This window comes from Dermacentor silvarum, chromosome 11 (assembly GCF_013339745.2).
Source record: "Dermacentor silvarum isolate Dsil-2018 chromosome 11, BIME_Dsil_1.4, whole genome shotgun sequence".
Lineage (NCBI taxonomy): Eukaryota > Metazoa > Arthropoda > Arachnida > Ixodida > Ixodidae > Dermacentor > Dermacentor silvarum.
The window spans coordinates 100463212-100475695 of NC_051164.1; the positions used below are offsets into that span (position 1 = coordinate 100463212).

General features: G+C 48.7%; 1 protein-coding gene across 1 annotated transcript in view; it reads right to left on the reverse strand.

The window, feature by feature from the left end:
• Positions 1-2700: 2700 nt before the first annotated feature.
• The window catches only part of LOC119433713 (uncharacterized), a 44633-nt gene continuing 34849 nt past the window's right edge, over positions 2701-12484 (reverse strand). Inside the window, exon 5 of the mRNA XM_037700965.2 lies at positions 2701-5028. Coding sequence (XP_037556893.1) covers positions 4641-5028 — 388 coding nt within the window. The 3' untranslated portion in view covers positions 2701-4640. The remainder of the gene's footprint in view (positions 5029-12484) is intronic.

Sequence of the window (12484 nt, forward strand, 5' to 3'; positions counted from 1 at the left end):
AAGCATTGATAGCGATAGCAAAGTATTGGACAACTACGCGAACTAAGGTTCGTAGTTTTATTGGCCTTACAAACTGTAGGAAACATTTGCTTACTAATTCAGTTACCAAGCGTGGTGCCATGTGCTCACAGGCAAACAAACAAATCTTACTCATATGACCGCTAACACTCGCTGTCCCAACGCTGGCGTGATGAAGCGCCGGTCTCGGGGAGGCGAACGCTTCGCGCTGCCTCTCGCGTCAACGCGTCTCCGACACTTATTATTCCGTGACATGACTGACATCTAACACTAGGCACGCGTGAAGACAGCGCGCGTGAAGCGACTAGCTATCTCATCCTTTCAACCCTCCGCGGATCACCTCGCAAATAGGGCGCGCGGACAACCATGCGCAGCCACGGTCGGGCTAGATTAGGAGACGCACGCTCATCACACCCCCTCCCCCCCGGCGCGCGTTCTTACCGCACCTAAACTTTATACGGAATCTCACGGCGACGCCGACGGCGCAAATTCACCTGTAGTATCCATACAATTGCTGACCTAATAAAAGTACTTGCTGTGCTGTGACGAACTCTTGCTTTACCAGACGAGCATTCAGCCACGACTTTCGTCGCTATAAAATCGAAAACTGCGCAAGTATCTACGTTTACATTAGCAATACTGGAGGCGCAGGCAAAGTGATAGCGGCTACATCGCGTCACTGTTCAAACACGGCACGCAGGACTTGTTGAAGTGCATGGCTGTGTCCTGCTTATCTGCTGGCTTAAGTGCCGGCAGTGACGTAATCTTTAATTATGGAAGTATTCTGGCTCCTTCGTGCAGTAGCGCACCCAGGATCTCTGCCAGGGGGGGGGGGGGGGGGGATGACAGTTTGCCAATACCATCTAAACAGCAGCTGATTCCAATTTCTTCACGGGAAATTGTCAGAAAATGCGCTTTTTGCAAGTGTGCAGACGATTGCGCGGTTTACGTCTTAGTTGCAGTACTCAAATGCGCAAGGAAAGAAAAGGGGTTAAACAAAAGGGGTGGTTAAGTCGGCCTCAGGGGGGGGGGGGGGAAGGTTGCAACCCCCCCCCCCCCCCTCGATGCGCCACTGCCTTCGTGGCTGAACATGACTCAAGATGACGCTGCCTACGAGGTAACCATACGCAGAGCGGATCACAAAACAAAACTTTGCCGCGCGTTCAAGTGAGCGGTAGCTTTCTTGTGTGACCCTACTACCTATTTCTAAGCCATCTTATAAATATTGGAGGATGCTTAAGCTTCCCCTTTAAGAGTGGAACACGATAGCGTTATCGGACACCGTTCGCATCGCATTTTTCTTTCACTTTCACTTCTTTCAGGCTTCACTGCAACACACAACGTGGGAAAGCCAGCTTTGAAAGACCAAAGTTACACTGATCCCCTTAAAGTCGGCTTCGCTTTTAAACATAAATGCATTGCTGGGAAGACATTTTTGCAGGAGCAATTTAAGGCGTCTTACATCAATATGTGAAGGCCCTAGGACCTTTTTTATTATTTGTATGCTGTTGCCCCAAGGTGCGCGCGCGTCCAAAATTTAGAAAGGCTCGGTCTTCAACATTTCCCTCAATGTTGCCGAGAACCAAAGTACAGCGAAACTCCGTCAGATTGGAGGCGCTAAAGCTTCTCCTTTAAGAGTGGAAGGCGATAGCATAAAAAAATCCCTGGCTGCTTATCAGGCTTTTTTCCTCGTATATTCAAATTACTATCCGACGCTATCACGCCTGTAGGTTGTGGTTAAGTCGTACTTCACGATTTTTCTGGCGGGTTTTCCTTTGAGAAATTCAATTTTTGTTCACCAACGCCTTGCGCCACGCGGAGGGCCTGTGTTAGGGGTGGTTTGCGATGATGTGGTTCGGCGTGATTATTTCCGCCAGACGCCGATGCTTAACGCCGAAGCTGACACCGACGTCAATGTACCGAATGATGCAAGGTTGATGAGTACATGTAAGCTCTGGGGTGCGGTACCTACGGGTGCCAAGTACTCTTCCCATTTTACAACGGCGCCGACACCGACGCCGGATTTTCTGCGACACGGAGCCTTTAACGCTATCGAGTTAATGAAGGGCAAGCTTTATGGGCACATCCGCCGACATATCAGCCGCAATGGGGGTGTTTACTTCCGAGACGTGGGAGTGTTGATAAACTTGAAACGCGATTCGGCGCGTGCCTTCTGTGCGCTCTGTGCACGTGCTGGCCGTGACGTCATGTCGCGCATCTGTGTGTTGGGTGCGCGCCTGCCTTTCAGCGCTTCGCGCTTATCGAGATTATCGCCTCCGAGATTATGTGGTGCGCCGCTAGATCTCGGAGGATATGTCCAGATGTCATTTCGAGCGTTCTCCACTCGCGCGCTTCGCTCTCTGTCTCCGCACCTGCGCTTCCTCCAATATACCTGCCGCTCCGTCTGTGGAGCGAGAAACACCACGTATCCAAAGTGGTTGAAGGAACTCAAGTTATATCGCAATAGCAATTGCTATTTCAGCAGGCAATGACAGTACCGCTTTTGCCGTGTAATAGTTTCATACTAAGCGCACGTTTAATTAGGCTTTTTTACACAACACAGTGTTAGGTGTTTCTATACAAGGAAGTTGTTTATATATAGTCATTCAAAAAGGTACTTCCGGCGAGTTCTCGGCTTCTCATTCGTTGCGGAGGTTTCTTGCAATCACGAAGTCACAAATGCAAATTTTCAGGTTTATTTCTGTTTCTTTTTTTTTGTTGAACTTTCACTTCCGCAAAGAGTTCGTACAAGTACAGCGTCACGCAAGGCAGAACAGTTAAGGATTGCATTTGAGAGGTGCATCCCACTTTATTTTTCGGGTGGTCACAGTGCGTCGTATGCCTTCCTGATAATACAACACGACGATGGCAGCAGAACGCCTGTAGAGATTCGAAAAGATGACCAAGGGTTCGCTAAACAGAATTCTTCGTAATTGCACTTATAGTTGTCACACACACAGCCACGATGGACTAACACAAAGACGCACCATTTATACATACCAACGGAAAATTGGGACCCTGGTAGAAAATGACTTAACGACTTCGGACCGACGTGGCAACATACCTGACGTCAGCCTGAAAGTTGTCTGAACACTGTTTTCCGACAGAGGTCATATACAAGACAGAAAGAAGACACAGAACACAGGCGCGTGCGCCGAGATTCCACTTGGCACCAGTACGCAGGAAAATCGAGGCAAAGCGTCATTTGGCGGAAAGAAAACAACAACAACAACAAAAAAGAGGCTTCTCTTCAAAGTACGAAGGTGATCGCAGAACAATATTAAAACAACATACACGCAGGAAAAAGAATAACTAAAGCAAATGAATGAATGCGCAGGACAACCGTAGCGGCCAAATCTGCAGCAGTGCAACACCACTCTCAATAAGGGCGCATATGGGACTCGTTGTATTGAAAGACAAAGTAGCGTAGGCCGACGCCATTGTCGACGCTTAAGTGAAGATACCTAAGTATTGCAATGTGTTCGGTCGCACTGCCTTCTTGTATAGCATGCAGTGCCATGTGCGGCACCAACTTTTGCGCATTACAGAACACGATTAACTTTTGCGAAATGTGCTTTGCTGCCCTTTGAATTGGTGACTGGCTAGAGGTCATCTTCAAGGGGGCTGCAGCGTAGACTGGCGTTTTGTTTCTAACCTTCCACATTTAGCAGGCACTTTCAGCAGGTACTTACGTCTCTAGATCGTTGTATAAAACATAGCATAAAGCAAGAGCCTCACCAGAGGACACCTATTTTACTGCACGCCAGTTTAACAATCGTGCCATCGTAATTGACGACGTCAACAGAAAACAACGCCAATTCAGCTTAAACAGTGGCGTCAAAAAAAAAAAAAAAAAACAAGCTCGGGCCACGTCTCTGGTATATAGACATTCAGACCATGCAGACACAGCGTCTGAATTGTGACATCCAACCGTGCGAGGTGAACAGACGGCAACGATATTCGTACATGTGTAGTAGACACGAAGACATCGCTTGTAGATTAGGGTGTCCTCGGTAAACGACAGGTCAAAGAGCCAAGATTCAACAACGCGATCCGTATCTCTGGTACAAGCGTGCGAACGGAAGGTTTGGCTAGAGCGTCTTTAACAACCAGATCAGGAGACATCTGCGCTCGATCTACGATTTTCAATAGGCACTTGTGGTTCTATCTATGGACACTCACGAATTATGCCATGTTGGCGTTTTGAGCCAAAAGGTCCCCTGTGAGACACTGTTTTTCCATGGGTGCGACGCTTGGCGCCGTCGAATCCCACCATGTTGTCCCCCTCTTGTCAACTCTGATTATAGCTCACAAGGCGGCTCTGATTGGCTCTGCACAGAGCTTCGATTGGCTCAAAGCTACAAAATTGCGGAATTTGACAAGAGCCACGGATAACGCTCTGCGACAACACTCTGGGACACGGAAAGTTGACCGTGGACGTGTTCGTACCCGAGGAGCGAAAATTCCTCGGCGACTCAACACCGCAGAAGTGCAGCTAGGTGTTCTGCGTTTTCGTGGGTGTTAAATTACGGCAATAGAATCAGACAGGGCATGATAAACACGAAGGCACTTTGACAAAAGGGGGGCCTCGTGTCGGATGTGTATACGCGGTACGCGGTGCGTCACGTGAGCCCCAGCCGCTGCAGGATGTGGACGAAGCGGCTGCTCTCGAAGAGGGCCGAGTTGACCATGGCCAGGAGCACGGCGAGGACCATGATGGGCAGCACGACGGCGACCACGTAGTAGAGGATGACCAGAAGCGAGGCGAGGAGGACGATGCCGACCAGGAAGAGCGCGTCGGCGCCCCACGGGTACTGGAGGAGCTCGGACGCCAGGACCAGCGCGGGCTCGACCACGCGGTTGCACCAGTGCCCGGTCACGGGCTTCTCGGGGCAGTCGCCAGGGTCCGCTGGGGCGTCGCCACCGCCGGTTTTGTGGGTCGCTACTGCGGCGAGGCTGGGAGTTGGGGGCCACGGTTTTGCGTCCTCCAGCGGTGAAAGTTCGTCGTTTCTGCGTGTTTAGACAGAAGAGAGGCGTAAGTGAATCACTAAATGCATACATTACTAAGCGGTAAATAGGTTGAAGTGTGTTACTGAATTACCTTTGTATAATTACAAAACAAAAAGCCACTCGAACCGTGAGGCAATCAATCAAAGATGTCATTGACGTATAGCTGGATGGATTCTTGTCACCTCGTGCACACGGAAACGCAGCAGCTGCTCGACAGACGTCTGGGAATACGTTCGAATGAATGAACGATACTTTATTCCCCTCTTCTTCAGAAGGAACGGCTGGCGAGTGGCTACAGAGTTGTAGTTTGCGTGTGTCTGTTGCCCCGCACGCAAACTTGGCGCCAAAGCGCGCATTTAAACACGCTATATATAGTTCCAATTACGAATGTATAAAGATGCAGTTTTAGCAGACAATGACAAGACGATCATTTAAAATAAACAGTGTCGCAACTAACAACAGATACCAAGTACACGCGCGTGGGTAATTTACGTGTGTAATATCTTAATGGCTTGTTCCCTCGATTTATTTACGCGTACTTTTGTTATATCGAGAACCCTGATCACAAGCTCTGACAATGCCTGTGCTATATAGCGCCCCTTCTGTGCTAGCGCCGCACCTTTCTCCGTAAAGGAACAGTGTTTTCTTTATAGACGTTGATATCACGTATTCCTTCGCTTTGCCGTATCACGCTAAATGGCGATAATTGTCGGCCGTATGTAGTTCGAACCTTTTTCGGAATACGATTTGTTCAAACCCAGCGCTCTCTGTCGTCCGCCATGTTTCTTTGACCTCTGACCCGCAGCAGGCGGATCGGTGGCTGCGGCGTTTTGCTGCTGCAGCACGATGTGTTCGCAGGTCGATGTCGCAGGTCACAGGGCCCACATTTATAAGAGTGTCACACGGCGCACTTTTGATCGCAATCGAGCCAGGTCGGGATCGAATTTCTCGATCGCGATTAGCTGCTTCGCACAATCTGCGGGAGGATGCCAACCGTGGTCGAGAATCGGGCTCGATCGCGATCACAAAGACAAAACTAAAGGCAAAACTAAATCAGCTTTCGTTAAACTACTCTTCGTCGTGCCCGTATTTCATTCATGAAGAAGACCACACTCGCCTTACCCGACTCCTCTCATCGTGTCGTAAATGCTCTCGCCTTTTTGTTTGATAAAATCTATCATAAATCCAGTTTTAAAACGTTTTTTCTTTTCCTCCAGGTATGTATAATCGCGCTAGGACCATAACTTCGAGAGATCGAGAGAGAGAGAGGGGGGGGGGGGAGGCAGGAGGTTAACCACTTTCGAGTTTCCGGTTTGCTACCCTGCACTGACTGCACTGATAGCACTGACTGCACTGATAGGGGTTAAAAAACGAAAAAGGAAAACAGGAACGGCTCTCTAATTAGAGGCGTAAACACAGGCCAGTGGATCTCAAGAAGCGTAGTAACACTTGTTGAAGTATTTTCGCTGCAGCAGTTCTCAGAACTATCGAAGTTCAGTCTTCTGTTCCTTCGGAATACAATGTAGTCATGTTTACCGTAAGAAATAGGCCGGAGGAGACGCCGTCAAAAGCCATGACTTCACGGCGAGCATGTTTCGAGAATGGCTTCGCCACTCGTTCTTTGTTTGCGCCTTTTCTGGTTTAACTAAAAGCATAAATTCTCGCGGTTAGAGTATAGATTTTGTCGTTTTGCATATTTTTAATTTACTGATGCAGTTAAACTTGTATTTTCTCTTCAGTGTTGTCTTTATAGAAACCACAGGGTGGTCAGAATTAGTTCCACAGCCTTCGGCATGCACGGCGTCTCTTTCAAATTCAATATGTCAATCAATTTCTCTTTGTCCGGTGTTCGCTGGCTGCGCAGTTACTCCTCATGTGCCGATAAACATCGGGTTACGCGCGACCGATCAAATGTGGGAGCGCTCAGCCAACTTTGCCGTGGTCTCTCAGGTGGAAAGGGGCGTTCACAAGATCGGCCGCCCGAACTGGATGCAATAGCGCCATCTTTATACCGCCGCAGGGCGACTCCTCCTCCATCGAACCGACGCCATTTGCTCGTTCAGGGTCAAGCTGCACCCTTGACACTCACTTGGATTCCTTATCTGAAGATCATGGAATCTCGTTACGCAACACGAGAGCGTTCATTTTATCGTCAACGCGTGGCCCTGGCCATGCCAGGAGTTTTCGTTTGCTTTTCGACTCGCGAGATTACAATCTTGAAGATCAAGAAATGAAAGTGCCGCGTGTATACTTTCTTCGCTGTTGCCCCATGAAGTCCTTTGCTGGCTTCGGTATCTCGTTTCAATTTGATTCACCGTAATTCGTTCGTTTGGAGCTTTTTTTTTTTTTCAGTGCGTGTGCGTGACGCGAACACGTTCGTGTTGAGCGGGTGTTTGGGCTTTTAGTTGGTTTGTTACGTGAATGAAGGGGACGAGCACCTTGTTGCTGTACTCAAGGTTTTGTTAAGAGGTGCTGTTCTGGGGCTGGGATATTGTAACGATTCTGTGCCAACGACATTCTCTGGCCTCAAGTTTGTATAGCGATGCCTTCCGCTGTGTTCTATGGCACTGTCATCTACCGTTCACGGCCGGCCGATTCTGTTGATGACGCATGGCGAAGCATCGCTCTGACCACTGACGAAACGAACTTGACAAGAGTTTACGCTCGGCCTTGTTGGTATAGCGTTGTTAACTTGGCAGATGGCACAATTCCAATCCTTGATCTGGATTACTTGGAAGAGGCGGAAATTACTTCCACGTGAAACTAAAATGCGTCATCACCTAATTAACAAGTGTTCACCAAGTTTTTAGTTAATTACGTTGCGGCACATATTTGTTATTTACGAATGGTAGCCTATGAGTTCGCGAGGCGTATTCATTAGGAACGAATTCTCAGGATGACATCAGTTTCGAGGTAGGCATTCCCAAAGTTTGCGTCAAAATGCAGTTGGCGTTCCAGTCACTTTTTTTTAAGACAACGCCATTTCATGCGTTGAAGCACGAAAGTGTAACATGGTACCTTTACCGCAAATATGACGGCGCATGTATCTCGAAACCGGTTCCACCCTCAGAATTCGTTCCAAGTCGATATGTCTTTCAAACTGACCGGCTACAATTCATAAATTGCAGTATGTACCATAAAGTTAATTGTTAATCACTCGATGACGCATTTTTGTACCTCGCGGACGTGATACGTTCACCTCTTCGAGTAATCCAGTTCAAGAATTGAAATAGCGCTACCTGCAATTTTGCCACAGGCAAGCTTACAGCCTGCCTTGTCGTTGCACGTTTCCCATCACGCGGTGTTCGTGTCATCTCCACTGTCAAACATGCGCAAGCTGCTGCTGCGGTATCGTGGCCTTTGCCCCCCTTTCAAAACGCATTAACCTCTGCGTTCATTCACCTTTCTCGAGGCACATCACGGAGGGCGTGATGCCGTTCTACTAGAGAGTCTAATCTGTGTACTCCCAGCTACGCGTTTCGCCTCAGCCTGCTACGCCTTCGCGACATGCGTCAGAAGTTTGACTACGGATTTTATGAACCGGCGTGTTTTTATATTTTCACTCGTCAGGAGCGAGTGGGAGTCGCTTAAACGGTGTCGAAAGGCGCTCGCCCTGGAGGATGGCGCTGGCAGTAGTGTCGTAGCGACGTGTAGCCACCATGGGCGTATATATAGGGCGACAGGCGTGCGCGTCGTCGACGTCGTTCGCGCCGCATTCGCCTCGACCGGCCGCATTCCGTTGCTCGTAATGAACGCGACGCATATAGGGTGTCCCAGCTAACTGTAGCAAAGCTCCTCAACGAAAACGAAATATTGAAAGAGCAAGGTGCAAGACACGATTTTAGTACATAGGTGTTCGGTCGTCACAGGTCTTGCGACCGATCACCGTAATACCCCCCCCCCCCCCCCCTCCAATCGCGTTTGAGCATGGCCTCCGGGATCTGGGTGGTGCGCAAGGGTGAGTGACAGCGCGTGCCAATCTCTGAGCCCAAGTTTTTAGCAGCTCACGCTAACTGGATCAAGGAAGGAAGGAGGAATAGACGGAAAGACAGGGAGGTTAGGCATTTCTCAGACCGGCTGGCTACCCGGTGCTGGGGAAAGGAGCAAGGGGAGTAAAATATAATAGAAAAGAGATGTAAACAATGTAAAGAAGAGCACCAAAACAAAGGAGAATACGACACTGCTTATAGTCTGTCTCCAAGACCAGTTCTCCGCAAGAAGCGCAACAACGCTTTCAAAGCCTTCTGTGCTAAGGACGGTCTCGGTGAGTGTCAGGATCCTTTCCTCTGACACTATAAAGCGCATTTTCAAGAGCATCCGCTATTCGGAACTGAAATCTGCGGTGTGCTTCATATCGTGTTCCACACATCGCGTGCTGCCATGACTTCCCTACTATATATAGAACCGTCTGCCGAGTCAAGAAGGTCGCACGCGACAGGAGTCACGCAGAGCGAACGATTGCCGTCCTTCGCTGTACAGAGTCTGGAGCGACGGCGTATTAGAGACAATAGCAGCTCCGAGAAATAAAGAAAAAACAAGAAAGCGCATTTGTGACGTGACTGCGGGAAGCACTGCGTTTCTAATAATTCGCACTCACAATGGGACAGCGGCGCTGCCCGGCCCATATATGACCGTCCGGGTCGGCCGAGCGAAGTTATACAGAGACGGAAACCGCGAAGGTGGCACGCATCGCATGAGCGGAGAGGGCCGGGAAACGAGTTTCAGTATTACGAAAGAACAATTCGCGGGCCTCTTTCGTCGGTCGCGTTGCTTCGTCGAGACAATGGCGGGTTCCGACCGAGTGTACGTGACGCCGTGGCGTATATATAGGCGTTGCCGCGACGTTTCGCTTTCAGGGCGCAGCGGATCCCAGCTTTCCGTGCAACGTGTATACGTGAGCAAGCTCTGGCGCATCTGGATACTGGGTTGTCTTGGCTCGATGTACATGTCGTTTTTAACGCGACAGCGTTAAGGGCCCCGTGTCGCAGAAAATCCGGCGTCGAGACGTCGGCGCCGGCGTAAGCATCGGCGTCTGTGGCGGAGAAATTCATACCTAACCACCCCGACCACACAGGCCTTCGGCGTGGCGCAAGGCGTTAGTGAATAAAATTGCATTTCTCAAAGTGAAATCCGTCAGAAAAATCGTAAAGTATGACTTAACTAGTTGTAATTTGAATGTACGAGAGAACATAATTGTGCTGCGAGGAACCTCAAGCACAAACCCCTTTTCCAGCATTTCTACCATAACAGCGGCGCGCTCGAGTATAGTTACTTGCGAAAACACCATCCAGATAGCGCTCGCCTCCTCGGCAGCGTAAAACGGTAGCGGCGCGCAGAGGAGAAAGCGGAGGAAAAAAAAAAAAAAGCTGCAATTGCCGGGAAGCCTGACAAGCATTCAGGTATCTTTGAATGCTGGCGCGTTCCAGTCTTAAAGGCGAAGCTTAAGCGTCCTCCAAATTTTCATTTTTTTTCTTCAGTCTTGTACCGTTACCATATAGTGCTACCCATAGTTTCCTACGAAAGCTACCATAAAGGAAAATGTGGCGCTGGTGCCCACGGAGGAACTACAAGGATGGCAGTTCAGCCGCCAAGGATATCATTGGCATAGTGCATGGTTTCAGCTGAACTTTCGTCCTGCTGGCTTCGGACGGCTTTGCGACTTCGCAAAGTTGATGTTTTGTTTCCGGCGAAATGTGGCGTTACAAACACATTTCGCAATGGTTATGCAAGTAGCAGGGCTTTATCACCTTCGTGCGTTCACGCAAATACTGATTGCTTGGTAATTTCGGCCAATAATGGCAGATAAGAGTATCAAAGCCACAAGAAGAAGGTCTGAACTCACATTGTGAGCACAATGTGAACTTATTGGAAGAGTCCGCGTTCGTGGAGCTAATGACCTCAAGCGAAATGTAGAAGTGTAAGAATGCTTTAAGTTTGTTTGAGACATCAATCATGAGGCTGTCTACTTGATGTGTACAGACTGTTGCAAGTATCTCTCTAAAGCCGCTGCGCTCTTCGTTAGAAATCCTCTCACCAGAGGCCGTTGCGGCACTAGCAGTGTTTTGTAGAGCATGTGCCTCCGGGCCCTCTTGAGGCAGTCTGACACATTTTTAGTATGTCATTCCTTCGTAACAAGATTTTATGGTCATACCTCACCTCACTGGTCGTTGTCCATCATTTCAGTACTTCCATATCTTACGCAGTTTTTTTTTTTTTACTTTTTAGGCCTCTCGCCATTTTACCTTTCGCAATTTATTATAATCTCCATTGAGAACTCATGATCACTGGCTTGGCGCTCTTCAAGAAATCAAGATATGCTTGCTGGCATTCGACGGAAGTGCTACCGGATTGCGAGGCTATAGACGGGGCAGTTCGTCGGCATGTGGCCCATCCAATTAATGCGGGATGCGTCCAAACGCGCAGTCCAATTGATCACGTGTCAGAGTATACATTAGACGCTCGCGTTTGAAGAGAAGAGCCTCGTGTGCCGGCTTTTGCAACGGCATGCAGCTACATGAAGAACTCGAGCACGTTTTGGCATCTTTTTTTTCGTCCGCTCTCTATACATCTTTATGTAGCCCACTTTCCCCTTCATCTAGAATTTATTCTCCATTTACTCATTCAACGACATCCCGCATCGTTCTGCGATAGCTTTCCGCCCGACGCTGTCGGGAACACATTTGATGCAGGTTCACCCCCCCCCCCGTTCCACTCGGGCGTGAGCGCCAACAATTCGGCCATGTTCTCAACTTGGTCCAGTTGGCAATACGCGATGTGTTACGTAGGCTGCGCGTTATTCGAAAATTACGCTGGGTGAAAGAGTTCTCAATTTCATCTCTTGTTGTTTTTCAAGCCGTTTAGTGACGCCTTGTTCACTGCTTTCATGCGTATAGTTCCACGTCGTGCAATATCTTCCTGATACTTGAATACAGCAAATTAGCATAGTCGCGCTATTAAGTTTGAACTTAATTACGGACTGGTGTGTTACGAACGCGAGAAACTACCACAGTTACATGCCGCAGCAAACTTCTCACAGGTACTCAGTAAAAGTACAGGGACCAGGGATTCCGTGATAAAGCCGATTTCGCTCCTTCGCCTGCGAGTGTAACTTGAAATTGAGGACGGCAGTCCTAAACTTGGCATTGCGAACTTTCCAGCGCAATCATCAATTTCAGTTTGTGCGTCTGAAGTATATATGCACGAATAAATTCAATGAACGAGAAGTGGGGAAGACCACCTCGGTCCAATATATACAAACAACAGATAATGAAGCCAGGAAAAGCACAGGGAAAATTATTATTTGTTTTTAATTGAAAGGTACAAATGATGAGGTAAAGGGAAGTGAGAGTGCAGGAAAAAAAGGGAAAAGAAAAAAAAAAAAACTTTCTAACGGTGGGAGCCAAACCCACACATTGCGCATTAGGCGCGCGTTGCACTGGAAATTGGGGTATACAGA